A 17,664-nucleotide genomic window follows, 5' to 3' on the forward strand; every position below is an offset into this window, starting at 1 on the left:
CTGCCTTGCTGTCCTCCTACCCAGCCCCAGTGGCCGCTGTCAATGGAAGCTCTGTTCTATGGGGTTTGTCCCAGGCCCCTGTTGTAAGCCAAGGCTGCAGGGCCTGGGGCTGTGCAGGTGGTAGGAGAAGGAGCATTGAGCAATGGGCTGCCAGAGAGAGCATCCAGGCCTGCTCCCTTCCCACCCCCAGCCCATGGCCCACCGTTCCTCACAGGTCCAGGGTGGGTGACACAGGTGACAGGGTGAGAGTGGGGATAGCCTGTGCCTCTGCCATAGAGCGACAGAGCCTTCTGGGAAGTGAGCCTGTGCAGGCAAAGTGAATTCAAAGACAGAAAGAGGGTCCCTGGCCAACCATGGGGGCAAGGCACTTGATCAGGAGGTAGAAAAGGCCTGGGGTCCTCAGGCAGGGCCCAGAAGCCTGGGAGCAAAGGACCCTCTTATGGAGGCTGAAGAGACAGCAGGGGATTTAACCAATACCTGAGATCCCTGACCCTCTGCACCACAGCAGAGTCCCCACAGAAAGGTTCGGCCACTTTGGAGGGAGCTGGAGGTGGGCTGAGGACACAGACCACCCTGGGTGGAAACAGGCACAGCTCCAAAAGGCAGGTGTTCCGAAAAAGCCCCAGGAGGCCCATGCAGAAACCCTGTCACTCCCATCTTCCCCTTATGCAGGAGCCCATGTGTCTAATTCAGAGGGGCCAGTGGAGCTCCTTAAATCACCTCATATGGTCGCCCCCAACTTCCTATTCACCTCAGTCTGCTGGGACCAAACAAAGCCCCAAGCAAAGATAGAGACGTCAACTGTCAGGGGCAAGGGGTGATTGAGGAGGTGACTTTAGACACTGGCCCTCCTCACCCCCTTCATCTCTCAGCAAGAAGATGGGCTCAAAGTGAACCGAGACTTGCCTGAAAAAAAAGAGCGAGGACAGCATCGTTGTGCTCCCCACCCCCACAAGATGAGCAGAACGACCAACCAGCCTGTGTCCCCAGGATCCCAAAAGAGAGGACATGGGACTGCCATGGAGAAGGCTTGGCCTCCCTCAGCCTAGGGAGGGCAAGTGAAGAGACTGCCTGCTCCAGGACCAGAGGGAGCTGTGGGATCTTCTCCTAGGGCCCCTGGGAGGCTGTAAGTGGCTCCCAGTTGCTTGAAGAAGTTGAACCCCGCTCCCACGAGGAATGAGAGTGACAGCACTTGCAGAACTAGTCCCTTAATAGCCAAGAGGAGATTTTGGAGTTAGGACACTGGGCATTTGAGGAGCCAAGCCGAGCCATCTCCCACACTGAGCTGCGTGTCCTGGGGCAACTCGCAACTTCTCTGAGCCCCATTTCCTCCTCTGCCTATAAGCAGGGCCCTCCATGGAAGCCCTTTGGAAAAGCGATCCCTGGATGAAGCCACCACTTCCCACTGACCTTTGTTTCCTTTACCCAGGCTGAGATCACTTTCTCAGCCTCCCTTATCTCTCCCTGGGCCGTGTGGGAGGAGGAAACAGTCATGAGTGGGCCCTAGCCTCCAGGATGTGGCTGTGGGCCCCCTCTGAGTCACAGGACAGCCAGGCTGGTGGGAGTGAGAGGCAGTCAGTAAACACAAGTCTCACCTCACCCCAGACACTGACACTCACGCCATCCCTCGCACACATTTACCAAGCTTGCTCTCTGGGCCAGGCTTTGTGCTGGGAGCTGGGGACAGGTGCACAGGGCCCAGGGCACACTCTCATGGAGCTCCCGGCTTGCTGCTTGAAGACAGCCTCCCTCCCACCCAGGCTCACAGTCCAGGCCCAGACAGAAGCCTGGGAGGCCACTTTGCCTCCACCAGCCCTCACAACTCTACCTTCAGACAAGACATGCAAGCTAAGACCTTCTTTCTGCAACCCAGGGAGGAGCGGTTTCCTCCCCTCCTGCCCTCCACAGAGAGGAAGAGCTGCTGCACACTGCTATACTCATTACTGAGGGGCTCCATCTCTGGAGACTGTCACCTGCCCAGAGTCCCTCCCTGATGGCAGGACACAAAAGCAGAGGGGAAAGAAGGTTGCTGCCGCCAAAGGGAGGGGGCAAGACAGTGGATACTGCCAACCTAGCACCTACCGTGGGCCAGGCTGGGTGCTGAACAATAAGAAAGTTACAGGAACAAAGGAGCCTCCAAAGGGTAGGGCTTTCTGAGCTAATTATCATCATTTTTACAGTCAGCATTTACTCAGCACATACTATGAGGCAGACAGTGGCCTGGGCACCATCCCTGCAATGGTATGTTGAGTCTCCACGATGGTGATGCTCCATCTGCCTCCCTCACGCTCCATTCTCCACCCTCCTCTGACCCTTGTGGGCTGCTCCCTGGCACTCTGGCTTCCAGTTGGGTTGACCAAAGGGAGACACCAGCAGGAGATCAGAGGGAGGAGAGAGGTCAGGTGCTTCTTCCCAGCTCCCTCCCTACTTCCAACCCCTTCAGACCACTGTCTGGGGTCATGGCTGCGTCTCCCCAAGATTACAGCTTCTGCCGCCTCACTGCTTCTCTTGACCTTCAGCTCTACATAAGGCGACCAGCCCATCCTGATTTTCTCAGGACTGCCCAGCTTTAGCTCTGCAAGTCCTCTCAGTCTTGGACACACTGAGAGGGTGGACCTCCCTCTAGGGGTGGTAACAGCTTCCCCCCATTGCTGGTCCCTAGCCTCTCCATCCCTGTTCCCTCAGCCCTACCTACACCACTGTAAGTAATCCTTTCATTAAAGTCAGTTTAGCCCTCTCAGGCCCTCACTTCCAAGATGACAAAGAAAAGAAGGAACAACAATTACGCCCACGGCCACGTGCAGCCTATTCACTGCACAAACTCTACCTGACATGTGCCCGAGGGCAAGGCCATTAAGAAAGTCTTCATCTGAAAATGTGGTAGAGGCCACCACCGTCAGGGACATTTCCAAAGGGAGTGTCTTGGATGTCTGGGTGCTTCCCAGGCTGAATGTGAAACTGCATTACCATGTGAGGGGAGCCGCTCACAGCAGGCCAGGCAGGAAGCAGCCTTGTGAAGCCCAGAAGGACCCAACACCCATATCTCGATTCAGAATGGCAGGTGCTGCCCGAAACCTCTGCCAAAGCCCACGTAAGGGGCTGAATCCCTCAGCACTAAAGAAAGACTATCCTCTGGGAGGTGGGAGAAACGGAAATTATACTTTTTTTTTTTTTTTTTTTTTGAGATGGAGTCTCCCTCTGTTGCCCAGGCTGGAGTGCAGCAGCCAGATCTCAGCTCACTGCAAGCTCCACCTCTCGGGTTCACGCCATTCTCCTGCCTCAGCCTCCCGAGTAGCTGGGACTACAGGCGCCCGCCACCTCGCCCAGCTAGTTTTTTGTATTTTTTAGTAGAGACGGGGTTTCACCGTGTTAGCCAGGATGGTCTCGATCTCCTGACCTCGTGATCCGCCTGTCTCGGCCTCCCAAAGTGCTGGGATTACAGACTTGAGCCACCGCGCCCGGCCTACTTTTTTAAAAAGTCAATTTAATTGAACTACCTTGGATGAATTTCGTTTCCTTCTGGGATCCTAGTGGCACAGTCGCCACACAGCCCTGTGAGGTACATATTATTATTATTCTCTTTTTACAGATGAGGTAACTGAAGAGGTCAAGCCGCTTGATCAAGGTCACACCACTAGGAAACGGCAGAGCTGGGATTCAAGCCTAGGAGTTCTAGCCACATCCTCACCAGTTCCTGTCTCCTTCACACAAAGCTGAAAAGCCTTCTTGTATAATTTGGATGGAGAGATTCATGGATCTGAGGAAAGGCCTGCCCTCCCTCTAAAGCAAGGACGGGTGTAATGTGAACTCCTGCAGCCCAGACAGTGGAGTGTGAGGTTGAGCAAGGTCCCCCACCTGGGTCTGGAAAGCAAGAATGGGGAAAGAGGCCGGGCGCGGTGGCTCAAGCCTGTAATCCCAGCACTTTGGGAGGCCGAGACGGGCGGATCACGAGGTCAGGAGATCGAGACCATCCTGGCGAACACGGTGAAACCCCGTCTTTACTAAAAAATACAAAAAAACTAGCCGGGAGAGGTGGCGGGCGCCTGTAGTCCCAGCTACTCGGGAGGCTGAGGCGGAAGAATGGCGTAAACCCGGGAGGCGGAGCTTGCAGTGAGCGGAGATCCGGCCACTGCACTCCAGCCTGGGCGACAGAGCCAGACTCCATCTGAAAAAAAAAAAAAAAAAAAAGAATGGGGAAAGAGCAACTGCAGGCACCCGTGAGGCTGCTGGGGGTGGGTAGAAAAGGTGATCCTTACAGCCCCTCCTGGCACCCCACCCGACTCCCACACTCCTGGCTTCCTGCAGAGTTTCCTGAAGGAGAGGAAGGAGGAGAAGTTTCCAGCCTCATGTTCAGACTTGCCCAAAGATAAGATGAGAGCCAACAGATAAGGGGGTAGGGGCAGAGTTTGAGCCCCAAGTCTCCATCAGAGCCCCCAGGCACAAGCTGAGCACATCCTCATCCTGGGTGCAGGAGTGCAGGCTAATTGAGAAGCTGAGTCCCTGACCTGAACCAGACAGACACAGAGCCCGGGACAGCAACAGGTGCAGCCAGACTGCCAGGGACAGGAAGGGCCCAGCAGGTTAAACATGAGAATTAGAGAATCTTCCTAGGAGGAGAAAAATTTGGTGCACAGTCAGGAATAAGGAAGGGGGCTGCCCGCAGTAAGAACTAGAACCTCTTAACACAGGCAATTGACGAGGAAGCGAGCTACAAGCACAGCTAAAACATCAGTGGAAGTATGAGAGATGGAGCACACCCCGAGGAACACACTGTGGGGCTTGAAGGATCCCTTGATAGAGTGGCTGGGATGTGGAGTGAGATGCCAATAGGACCCGTTTGGACACACATATGCCACAGATTGCCTTCCAAGGAGAGGAGGCTGGGGAGCCACACAGCTTTTGTTTTGCTGGGTGAGGTGCGCAAGCACTTAGAGCATTCAGAACGGCAGGAGGGGAGACTTTATTGATTTTTGCAGCATCCGCTGTGGGCTGGCTTGGGCTGTGGGCAGTGGACACAGAGTTGGCCGTGCAGAGCCGGCTGATGGGGGGAGCAGGCCAAATGTGTTCAGGAAGGAGGTGGCTGCTGGCTCACTCAGTAGGTGATGGATGTCTTCAGACTCGACTCAACTGTCTTCTTCAGGATGGTGTGGCAGCTGGAGCCAGAGCTGGAGCCGGACACAGAGCAGGAACCCAAAACAGGGTCCTTCCCAGAGCCCAGGATAATGTTGGAGCCTCCAGTCACGATGCTGGTGCAGCAGGACCCAGAGCTGCTTTTCCCGCCACTAAGTCCACAAATGCTCCCCAAGTCTCCACCAACTCCTCCAGACACGACAGTGCTGCCTCCCACCGAGGCTGCCAAGAAATGCACCGGGTCAGAGCAGGGTCCTCGGCTCCCCATGGGGATCCCATCCCCAAAGTCCCCTGATACTCACAGATAGTGATCTGGCTGGGGCACTCCCCAGACATCCTAGGGGAAAAAGGACAAGAGAGGGATGCGCTAAGAAATACTGCAAAGAATGCATCCCTACGAGCTTTTAAGCCCCTCAGAGCAGGCCACCCACCCTCTCAGCAGATAAAATCCACAGTCTCCAACTTAAAATATCTCTCTGCAGCGTCAGTTGCCCTTAGCGACTCGCAATGTCAGGAAATCTCTCGGAATCCTCTTTAGCAAGCAGCTCACTGTGTTGGCATCCCATCCTCCTCCCCCACCTCATATTCCCAGGTCCCTCCAAGCCTCTCTCACCTGCACTCCTCGCCCTCCAGCAGCCTGCGGTAGGTGGCAATCTCCACATCCAGGGAAAGCTTCGTGCTCATCAGCTCCTGGTACTTGCACAGCAGCTGGGCCAGGTTCTGCTTGGCCGTCCTCAGAGCAGCCTCCAGCTCGTGCACCTTGGCCTGAGCGTCCTTGAGGGCCAGCTCCCCACGCTGCTCAGCGTCAGCGATGGCGGCCTGCAGGCTGGCGTTCTGGAAGCGGGGTAGAAATGAGCGAGAAAGTGGTTTTAAGTCCAACATAGCCTCTCAAAGCACCCCCTGTGGATATCACTTGAGGGCTGGGGTGGATCATAATCTCATGAGCTCAAAATTATACATGGCCGTCTGTACCAACACCACCCCTGCAACAGGCTCCTCTCATTCTAAGGGAAGGTATTGCTTCCCTCACTTCCTTACCTCCTGCAGTAGGTTGAAGAGAATCCCCCAAAACTTTCATGTCCACCCAGGACCCCAGAATGTGATCTTATTGGAAGTACGGTCTTTACAGATGTAATTAATTAAGGATCTCATAATCATATCATACCATATTTAGGGTGAGCCCTAAATCCAATGACTGGTGTCCTTATGAATAGAAGAGAGAACACAGAGACAGACACAGAGAGAAGAACTCATCAGAAGAGAGAGGCAGGGCTGGGTGTGGTGGCTCACATCTGTAATCCCAGCACTTTAGGAGGCCAAGGCAGGCAGATTACAGGAGTTCGAGACCATCCTGGCTAACACAGTGAAACCCTGTCTCTACTAAAAATTTAAAAAAATATATATAGCTGACCGTGGTGGCACGCACCTGTAGTCCCAGCTACTGGGGAGGCTGAGGTAGAAGAATTGCTTGAACCCAGGAGGTGGAGGTTGCAGTGAGCCAAGATCGTGCCACTGCACTCCAGCCTGGCAACAGAGCAAGACTCTGTCTCAAAAAAAAAGAAAAAAAAAAAAAAGAAAGAGGCAGAGATGGGAATGATGCAGCAATAAGGCGAAAAATGCCAAGGAGCTCCTGGAGCCTGCAGAAGCTAGCAAGACCCAGGGAGGACTCCCACTGCACCTTCAGAGGAAGCACAGCCCTGCCAACACCTTGATTTCAGACTTCAAGGCTCCAGGACAGGGAGAGATTACATTTCTGTTGTTTTTAGCCACCCAATTTGTGAAGATTTGTCACGGCAGCCCTAGGACACTAGTACAACTCCTGTGCCACCTCCCCAAGTGCTCTTTCCTTATTTCTTCCCACCCCCAGCCCTCGGCACCTCTCCCAGGGTGCTTAGTGCTCTTCCTGTACCGTGGATCACCACCTACAAGGCTCCCCCTGAGGGCCACCAACGTTCTTTTTTTTTTTCAGACAGTCCCATTTCAAATACTTTGTCCTGTTGTCAGAGTATATCAAACCGTGTGCCTCAATTTTGGGTTTGAAAAACATAATCTCAGCCTGGTGTAGTGGCTCACACCTGTAATCCCAGCACTTTGAGAGGCTGAAGTGGACAGATCACTAGGTCAGGAGATCAAGACCATTCTGGCTAACACAGTGAAACCCTGTCTCTACTAAAAATACAAAAAAAAAAAAAAATTAGCCGGACATGGTGGCACACACCTGTAGTCCCAGCTACTCAGGAGGCTGAGACAGGAGAATCTCTTAAACCTGGGAGGTGGAGGTTGCAGTGAGCCAAGATCGCGCCACTGCACTCCAGCCTGGGTGACAGAGCGAGACTCCTTCTCAAAAAAAAAGAAGGAAAATATAATCCCTTTACTGACAATAGAAAGCTAGGGGAAGGATGAGATCCCTGTCTTTATCAGCCTTACAGTTGATTTGCCCTCACATCTGACTCAGGAAAGAAGGAATTATCTAAAGTCTGTCATTATTAGATCCCCACTCTGTGGATAGAAACATAATCTCTACTCTACAGATGAAGAAACTGAGGCTCAGAAAGATGGGTGGCAGAACTGGGATCCTAACCCACTTGGGCCTGCACAGGGGAGCCCAGTTAATCATGTTTGTGCAGGAAAAGCAGCAGGGGACAGTGCTATATCCCCAGGAGGGATTCTCCCAGGAAAGGCACATTGCTGTGTGAGGAGCTGTGATTCCCAGGCCCAGGTACCCAGTACACACTCCTGCATGCTGCCACTAGACTCTGAAGACCACATGCTTCAGAACCAGCAACCTCATTTAAAAAGCAGGTTTCTGGGCCCCATCCTTAGAGATTCTGACTCCTCAGCTCTGCCAGGAGGCCAGGAATCTGGATCTTAACAGCCTCCCCAGAGGATTCCAAAGCAAGGGGTTCAAATTGGTTGGTGAAACATAGTGGCAGCAAATTGAGTAACAGGACTCATCACATTGCTCTCAGGCCCTGCCTCTCATTGCAAACAAGAGCCAGAAAGATGGTTTGGGATGAAGTGTGGGTTCTGGATACTCCAAGAACCCTCCCCAGAGGGCCTTGCTTGGGAGTCAAGGGACAGCATGTGACTTTCGAACCAAGCTATAGTGCTTGAGGAAATGGCTTGACTCTGTGGTCTCTGCTCTCCATCCTCCATTGATCCCCGAATTGATCTTTTGGGTTTAGGAAATATAAGTGCAAGAATACTTCACAGTTTGAGAATTCATAACACTTCACACCTAGAAGTGAGGTCTCCTCACTGCAGGAGGAGCAGGAAATGGCTTCCTTCCCCTTGCCAATCCCTTCCTCTACTTCTGACCTTTGTAATGCATCTACCTAAGGAGAAGTTAGCCCCATCCTGCCACCCACCTCACTTACTCTCTGAGGCCCTGGCTCCCAACTTCCCCCATAGGGCCCCAGGACCTTCAGTGTTTGACCTTAAAGTCCCTGCTGGGCTTGAGAAGTAAGAGTCAAAAGAAGAGATAAGAAAAGAGATGTGGGCTGGGCACAGTGGCTCACACCTGTAATCCCAGCACTTTGGGAGGCTGAGTCCAGTGGATCACCTGATGTCAGGAGTTTGAGACCAGCCTGGTCAACATGGTGAAACCCTGTCTCTACTAAAAATACAAAAATTAACCGGGCATGGTGGTGGGCACCTGTAATCTCAGCTACTTGGGAGGCTGAGGCAGGAGAATTACTGGAACCCGGGAGGCAGAGGTTGCAGTGAGCTGAGATCATGCCATTGCATTCCAGCCCAGGCCAACAAGAGTGAAACTCCATTTCAAAAAAAAAACAGAAAAGAAAGAAAAAGAAAAGAGATGAGGCTGGGTGCAGTGGCTTATGCCTGTAATCCCACCACTTTGAGAGGCCGAGGTGGGCATATCACTTGAGGTCAAGAGTTTGAGACCAGCCTGGCCAACATGGTGAAACGCCGTCTCTACTAAAAATACAAAAATTAGCCAAGCATGGTGGCACGTGCCTGTAATTCAAGCTACTCAGGAGGATGAGGCAGGAGAATCCCTTGAACCCGGAGGCAGAGGTTGCAGTGAACCAAGATCACGCCACTGCACTCCAGCCTGGGCAACGGAGTAAGACTCTGTAGGAAAGAAGGAAAGAAAGAAACAAGAAAGAAAGAAAAGAAAGAGATAAGAAAAGAGAAAAGAGATGAATTAACCATCTCCCCAAAAGGTTGAAAGCAAGACGTACACCTGGACATAGGCTCCAATGCTGTCAGCCCCTCCCCAACGCCAGGGGAGTGCAATGCAGTGGCACTATCCCACAGAAGCCAACATGCGGCTAGAAGTCACAACAGGAAGGCTGAATTCACCCTAAATGGGGCTTGAAGTTATCTTCTCCCCAAATTATCCAAAGCTCCAGCCAGTTATCAACGTCCTCGACACAAACCCACTGGCAACCCCAATGGAGAGACAGAAACTAGGAACTGGGGAGTGAGTTGAAGACACAAAGGCAATGAGAGAATGTTTGGAGGCCTCTGGGAATCTACCTGCTTCTTGAGGTTCTCAATCTGACTCTGCAGCCTCTGAATCTCTTGGTGCAGCCGAGAGATCTGGACTTTCATTTCCTGCATCCTGTCCCCATGAAGCTGGGCAGACACCTGAAGCTCCTGGTACTGAGAGGGGAACAGAGGGGACACCATTAGTTGAGAGGACCGCCACCTTTGACCATCTCCCTATGTTTGGAATGCCACCTCTCACTTCATTATTTGGAGTGTTTGTTAAACGCCTGTAGCCAGGACACAGTGGGATGTACTTCCAGAAGTCCAAGCTTATCTCCCACAGTTCCTCTGCATCACCTCCCTCCTGGAGGGGAAACAGCCCTGCCCACCCAGCCCCAGACCTTCAGGGAGGTAACTGGAACTGCCCCAATGGAATCTAGGTGGATGACCACCCTAGACTGTGGGCATGGAGACCTAGCCATTTCCAGCATGGTGCTGCCCTCCCGGGTCCCACCACCTTGGTCTGGTACAGGGCCTCAGCCTCAGCCTTGCTGGTCCGGGCGATCTCCTCATACCGGGCGCGGACCTCAGTGATGATGCTGCTGAAGTCCAGGTAGCGGTTGTTGTCCATGGACAGTACCACAGACGTGTCGCTGACCTGGGTCTGGAGCTGGCCCAGCTCCTGCAGGGAAGACAGGTTCAGTGTCCACCCACCCCCAGCTCCCTCTCCCCTTGAAGCCTAGGATGATTGAGCAAGATGGCAAATTTCTGCTTACATGCCATGACCCCCATTCATCCCAGGTGGCATTGAGTATGCCCTGCTCACCATGGGACTTGATCTCCTCATTCAAAAATGAGGGCCATAGGAGGTGGTCTCTGAGGTCTCTTGCAGCTTGGACATTAATGGAAAATGACCTGCAAGGCCCGAAATCACCCAGCCCCCATCACTCCTCAGGCTTCATTTTTTTCTTCTTCTTCTTCTTTTTTCTTTCTTTCTTCTTCTTCTTTTTTTTTTTTTTTTTTTTTTTTTTGAGATGGAGTCTTACTCTGTTGCCCAGGCTGAAGTGCAGTGGCATGATCTCAGTTCACTGTAACCTCCGCCTTCCAGGTTCAAGCCATTCTTCTGCCTCAGCCTCCCTAGCAGCTGAGATTACAAGCACTTGCCACAAAGTCTGGCTAATTTTTGTGTTTTTTGTAGAGACAGCATTTCGCCAGGCTAGTCTCGAACTCCTGACCTCAGGTGATCCACCTGCCTCAGCCTCCCAAAGTGCTGGGATTGTAGGCACGAGCCACTGTGCCCAGCCATCTTCAGACCTCTTATCACATTCCTCTCTCTCTTGCTCCTACAACTCTGGCCACACTGGCCTTCCTGCATTTCCTCAGACAGCACACTCCCACTGTGGGCTGCAGCCACTGCCTGGAATCCCGGAAACCCCCCTGCGTGGTAACCTTTCTCACCTCCTCCAAATCTTTGCTCAGATTTTATCTCCTAAATAAGGCCTACCCTGGCCACATGATTTGAAATTGGCACCTGCTCCATGTTCCCAATCCTCCTTTCCCTGTGCTCATTTTCCTTTTTTCCATTGTGTTTATAACCTCCTAGCATACTGTATAATTTCCCTATTTACTAAGTCTGTTGCTTATTGTCTGTCTCCCAATAGAAAGCAAACTTAGCAGGGTGCGGTGGCTCATGCCTGTAATCCCAGCACTTTAGGAGGCCAAGGCAGGTGGATCACGAGGTCAGGAGTTCAAGACCAGCCTAGCTAAGATGGTGAAACCCCATCTCTACTAAAAATACAAAAATTAGCCGGCTGTGGTGGCAGGCGCCTGTAACCCCACCTACTCGGGAGACTGAGGCAGACAATTGCTTGAACCCGGGAGGCAGAGGTTGCAGTGAGCTGAGATCATACCACAACACTCCAGCCTGGGTGACTGAGCAAGACTCCATCTCAAAAAAAAAAAAAAAAAAAAAAAAAAAAGCAATCTTTTTGTCTGTAGTGATTTTTGCCTGGTTATTCATTGATGTATCCCCAGGACCTAGCGATTCACATAGTAAGTTTTTAGTAATTGGTTGTCAAGTGACTGAATGACCCAGAATCTAAGCCATCCTAACAGACTTCCCCTCTGGCCACTCTCCCCATGGCCACAGGGAGCCTGCCCACCCTGTCCCCTCTCTTGGCTCCCGCCTGCCCTTTGGTTGAGCCTCACTTCTTCATTCAGATGCTTCAAGAAGCAGATGTATTCTCTCAGAGTCTCCAGCTTGCCCTCCAACTCCATCTTGCTCAGGAAAACCCCATCCGCATCCTAGACACAGCGGGAGAGAAACCTTGCAACCCCCTCTTCTCCTTTGGGGATCCTACTCTGGCTCAGGAATACTGTTCATGCACTGCTCGACACCCATCCACCATGCCTCCCAAGTCCCCCTCCTTCCTCCTCCAGCCCCACCCTGTCCTGCTCTCTCCTTTGCCCAACATTGACCCAACATCGCCTTCAGGAAGTCTTCCCTGATTAATCACAACCAGTTCTGCTTCTTCCTCTCCCTCCCCACCCTCTCCTGCTGTGACATCAGAGCTCGTCAAGCAGTCCTTCAGTCAGATCTTGTCTTGGGGTCCCTGTGTCTAGGCAGATGTCCCATTTCCCCAGGGGACCCCTGCAGGCAGAGCGATAGCCTGTCCTAAATCAGGACCTCTCACCCTTTCCCTCCCAGCCTAGGACTAGGCTCCGTGTACAGTGGGTGCTCAGGACGTAAGTGGAGCACTGGCCCCCACCCTCACCTTCTTGAGGACCACAAAGTCATTCTCAAGTGTGGTGCGCCTGTGGGCCTCCTCCTCATACCTGCCAAATAAGTAGAGAAGGACGCAGTTCGAGGCTCCACGGTCAGAGCTCATGCCCCCACTTCCAAGCATGACTTCCCTGAAAAGGACTCCTTGCCTGAGAATGCCCCCAAACAGGACAACAAGCAGCCCTTCTCTCCTTTCCCGCCACGTCCTGGCTATGTACCTGTGCCACTCTTTCAGCCCATGTCCTTTTGATGACGACAGTCACATTGTTTCAGTTTATAAGGCATATTAGAATACCTTTTCCCACTTGCTACTCACACCCATCACTGGGGCAGACAGTTTGGGTTTTATCAGAGAGATTAGACTATTTGACCAAGACCCCACAGATGACTAGGTAGACAAAACAGAGCCAACCCAGGTCTCCTGACCCCAATCCTGGGCTCCTTCCAGAACCTGCCCTCCTCCGCCTCATATTCCATCATCCCAACAGGCCTGGGAGGCCGGAAGGGCAGGTGACATTTCCCAAGTTTACAGAAGGGAAACCAAGTCTGGGAGAGATGAGATGCCTTGCCCAGGCCGCACAGCTACCCCTCACTCACAGTCGCCCCCACCCAAGCCCCCTATTAGTCCAGGGCTCTCTCCACTCCACCAGGTGACCTAGGCGTGCAGCCCAGAACCACAACCCATCTGTGAATTGTGTCACGGGCCTGGCGACGGCCCCACTAAATTGATTCCCTCCCCTCCTTGGGAGGAATCAATTTCAGTCAATTCAGAGAACATCTGAATCACTTTAGCCCACAGCCTGCTGAACAGGAATTTCTCAAGAAAAAAAAAAAAGCCACTGGGGCATTGTTTAAATAAGCCCTTCCCAGCCTTGACCGGAAACACGGGCCCTTGTAGCTGGGGCATGTAGGACACTGGTCTCCTCGCCTTTCCTCCGAGGTTCTCCAGACCTGGGTGGGGGCTGCGGGACACCTCCTTTACCTGTAGCAGGTGGGCACCTGAGAGCCTGGGGAATGGGGATGCGGAGGGGTAGAGGGGAGGCCAGTCATGTGCCTCTGGGTGCTCAGTATGTGGGACACCTCCTGACTGTCAGACCCAATCTGAGTCCTCCCAGACCCCGCCCACATAGCATGGGGAAATTTCAGTGTGCCTACTTGAACTTATACTCCTCCTCCTGGTCCCGGCAGGCCTTCAACTCAGCATCCAGAGCCCCTCGTTCTCCCTGGAGCTGCTGCAGCTGCTTCCTGAGCTGATCCAGGCAGGCCTCAAAGACAGGCTCCAGGCCCTGCTGGCTGCCACTCAACCCCTGTTGCTGCAGCAGGTGCCACTTGGTCTCCAGGACCTTGTTCTGCTGCTCCAGGAACCGCACCTGCAGCAGAAGCAGAGGATCCCTGAGGCTCCCGTGGGACTCCCTGTGCACAGCCCCTGGAAAGTAAAGCCTGTGGGACCCTCCCATCAGCCCCACCTTTCCGCTGTCTCCCTGCCCAACCTGGCCAGGAGGAGCCTCATGACCTTCCATGACACTCTGAACACACCAAAAGACTGGACAGACTAATGGGACAAGGTCTTCCCCCCTGCCGGTTGGCCGTTCTCTGTCCCTGACCCCCAGTCATGGAACAACAGGGCCTCCGCATAGCCAGAGAGTCCAGTTAGTCCACAGGAGGGACTTCCTTGCTGCAGAAGTTATTAGAAAAGTGGTAAAAGGAGGACAAACTTCCCATTCCCAAGTCCATCAAGAGCAGCTCCTCTAAGGGAAGCACAGAGACAGGGGCTTGGCTGAGCTGACCCTCACCTTGTCAATGAAGGAAGCAAACTGGTTGTTGAGGGTCCTGATCTCCTGGGTCTCCTGCGTCCGCACCACCTGGAACTGGGGGTCGATCTCAATCTTCAGTGGGGTCAGCAGATTCTGGTTAATGGTCACTTCTTGGATGCCCCCAGGAGGGCACAGGGAGAGCCCAGGCCCAGCACTCCACTCCCCAAACTGCACCCCCAGCCTTCCCCCTGACCCCCAGGTACTCCCACGAGAGCCTCCCAGGCACCCCCCAAAGGAATTAAGGCTCCTGCTGCTGAAGCCTCCCCTGCTGCAGCCCCTTGAGCGAGCAGAACAGGCTGAGCGAGAGCTGAAGCCCCTCTGGGCCCGGCATGGGGAGAGAGACATGGCAGAGACAGACAGTCACGCAGCTGCAGACGGACAGACAGATTGTCAAGGTGTGTGAGTTTCTGCCCTGGGGCCCCAGCACGAGACTTTTATCCACTCCCGTACCTGGGCTGGGCCTTGGAGAGCAAGATGCTCTTGATCTGACTGTGTCTGTCACTTGGCTCCAGCTGACTTATTCTGACGTGCCTGGAGAATAAGTGTCCAGCACGTGCAGAGCCAAGGGAGAAGGAAACCCAGACCCTGCCCTCAGAGCTCCCAGGTTGTTGGAGAAAGAGGCATGCCCAAAGGTGAGGAAGCAGGCAGGAGACCAGGATGTCAGTACTGAGGGACAGGGAGGGATGGCCAGAGCAAAGTCACTGAGGCCACTCAGGGAAGGCTTCCTGGAGCAGATAGGGAAGCAGCGGGGAGGTTGAAGAGGAAAGAAAGCTAGAAGGGGTTCAGAGGAAGCATCAGAGTGCCCTGGATTCTCAAGGGAGAATCTGCCTCAAGGAGTTGGAGAAGGAACGCACTTGCAGCGCCACAAAGTGAGGAGGTGTTATTGCCATCGTTGGCTAAAAGACACTCCAAGATTTGGAAATGAAACAGAAAAACAGGGTTTCCAAGTCCTTCCTCTTGCCCAACCCAGCAATCATCCATGAGGCACCACCCACTGAAACCAGGCATCTCCATCCAGGATCTCATGGACAGTTCGTTTCTGACCCAGCCTATGGCTCTGCTCCTTCCACAAGCACTCAGGGCCAGGCCCATCCACCTGCTATCAGGCTCTGCTTCCTCAGGTTACAAATCAGAGCCACCCAGCCTCCAAAATGAAATGTGCATTTAGGGCCAGGCACAGTGGCTCATGCCTGTCATCCCAACACTTTGGAAGGCTGAGGTGGGTGGATCACTGGAGGTCAGGAGTTTGAGACCAGCCTGTCCAACATGGCGAAACCCCATCTCTACTAAAAATACAAAAATTGGCCAGGTGTGGTGGTACACACCTGTAATCCCAGCTACATAGGAAGCTGAGGCAGGAGAATTGCTTGAACCCAGGAGGCAGAGGTTGAGCAGTGAGTCAAGATTGCGCCACTGCACTCCAGCCTGGGCAACAGAGTGAGACTCCATCTCAAAAAGAAAAAGCAATGTGCATTTAGAAAAATACTCCAGATGGACTGGGAGCGGAAACAGGACATTTGGGGTTCCCCAGAGGACAGTCTCTGCCTCTGGCCTGAAAGTCTGGTGGTTGGAGGAAAACCCTAGGGTTCATCTGATACTTCAGTACAAACTCTCCTGAGTGGCAGGACTCCTGGAAGGAAGGCATCCAGTAGACTCCACTTAAGCTCCTCCACCACTGGCCGGCAGAGTTGGACCACTCTGATTTGGGCAAGTATCTAAAATTTCTTATTTACATGGCAAGGGGGCTATTTCTCCCGGTCCCCCTCCCCTTTCCTAGAGCCTCGCACATTCATAAGCAAGGACACCGGGGCCTTTGACAATGCAACTCAAGGCAAGGACAAACGAGGGCTCAGAATACTGAACACTCAAGAGACGTGCTATGAGGAAGTCAGTCTTAGCAATTTGAACAATCCCACAGATACTCCACCCCAAGGCCAGATAACAGTGAGTACGCCTCACCTCCCTCCAGAGGATTAAAAGCCCCTTCCTCCTTCCCCTGGCCCCAACCAGCAGCACGCCTTAATGAAACTGAATGGCAGGTGACCTCAAGAGGAAGAAGAGGCAGGGCCTTCAGTGGGGAGAACAAAGGAGTTCAAGGAGAAAGGGACCAGGTAAGGAAGAGAAGAGGAGAGAAAAGACCCAGGAGGAGAATTAGGTGCACCAAGGAGAGAGGAGGCAATGCAGAGCAGCCCCAGAGTCCAGAAGAGGGCTGGGAAATGCATTGAATTCTGCTCATTCCTCAGGGGACTCAAGCCCTACTCCCTGGGGACCACTGTGCAGGGGCGAGGTTCTGGGCCTGCCTTCCAGACCCCACAAATGTGCTTGAGAAAGATTTCTGTGAACTGAACTCTACCATCCCTCCCTGTCAGGATTCAGGGTGGAGGACAGAGGCCACATTTGGGATGGGGCCAAATCCACCTCCATGGAACTTCCCCATATTTGTAATTTTGTAGATAACAGAGCCAGAAGGGCACTTCAAGGTCATCTGAGCCAATGCCTTTGTTTTACACTCGAGGACCCTGAGGCCCCATAGGTATGGGGCAGGGCATAGAGACTGCACACTCTAGGGCAACATAAGAGGTTGCCAGGTGACCTCTAAGTCTGCTCTGGCCCATCCCTCTGTGATCTTACGGACTTGCTCAAGGCAGCCCACAGAGCTCCTCAGGCTGGAGGTACCACCTGTACCCAGCTCAGACCACTGCCCCATGGAGCAGCCCACAATGAACCTCCTCCCTGTTCCACATGCCCGCCCGCCCTTCAAACTTTCTAAGACAGCACCACTAAACACTGAATCACAGCTCCATGATGTATGTCCTGTCCACCCCTCTATCCAGCTCAGCATCTGGCATACACTAGGCATCAATCACTATTTGTTTAAACAGATGAATTTTTATCCACGACCATTATACCCAGGGACCTTGCAGAATCCCCAGATTTGCAATTGCTGCTGTAACAGATGCTGCCCCTACTTAGAAATAATTCCCCTGCTTAGAAAGATGGTCATGTAGTGATGGGGAGGATGACAACAGTCTGGAGATTGAACCAGGCCCCTCAGCAGCCGAGTGACTTGGTTTTGCACACAAAGGTGCACAGAGATCCCAATTCATGCAGCAGCAAAAGTATAATTGGCTCCCATCATGGACTTAATACTAAATCCTGCAGTGCCAAGGCTCTAATGGGTTATATCTTTCCTCAGTTTCCCCTGCTCCAGGTTAACCCTTCTCAACCACACCTCATGCTCTACAGCCTGTCCCTGCCTTGGCCCTTATCAATGGGAAAGGCCCTGCCAGCACAGCTTTTTTTTTTTTTTTTTTTTTTTTTTTTTTTTTTTTTTTGAGACAGGGTCCAGCTCTGCAGCCCAGGCTACAGTGCAGTGGCGCAATCTCCGCTCACTGCAGCCTCAACTTCCCAGGCTCAAGCTATCTTCCCACCTCAGCCTTCTGAATAGCTGGGACTACAGCCACACACCACTGCACCTGGTTA

The 17,664-nt window shown here is 53.0% G+C and overlaps 1 protein-coding gene across 1 annotated transcript; it reads right to left on the reverse strand.

Annotated features, from left to right (window-relative positions):
• Window positions 1-4,957: 4,957 nt before the first annotated feature.
• On the reverse strand, window positions 4,958-14,590 carry KRT78 (keratin 78). Its single transcript, XM_005570948.4, has 9 exons — window positions 14,161-14,590; window positions 13,523-13,737; window positions 12,360-12,420; window positions 11,794-11,889; window positions 10,103-10,267; window positions 9,634-9,759; window positions 5,744-5,964; window positions 5,433-5,467; window positions 4,958-5,352 (listed from the first exon to the last, which is right to left on the reverse strand). Exons 1-9 carry the CDS (start codon window positions 14,524-14,526, stop codon window positions 5,093-5,095), a joined length of 1,545 nt encoding a protein of 514 aa, XP_005571005.3. The 5' UTR covers window positions 14,527-14,590; the 3' UTR covers window positions 4,958-5,092.
• Between the last annotated feature and the right edge of the window lie 3,074 nt (window positions 14,591-17,664).

This window comes from Macaca fascicularis, chromosome 11 (genome assembly GCF_037993035.2).
Source record: "Macaca fascicularis isolate 582-1 chromosome 11, T2T-MFA8v1.1".
NCBI classification, from domain to species: domain Eukaryota; kingdom Metazoa; phylum Chordata; class Mammalia; order Primates; family Cercopithecidae; genus Macaca; species Macaca fascicularis.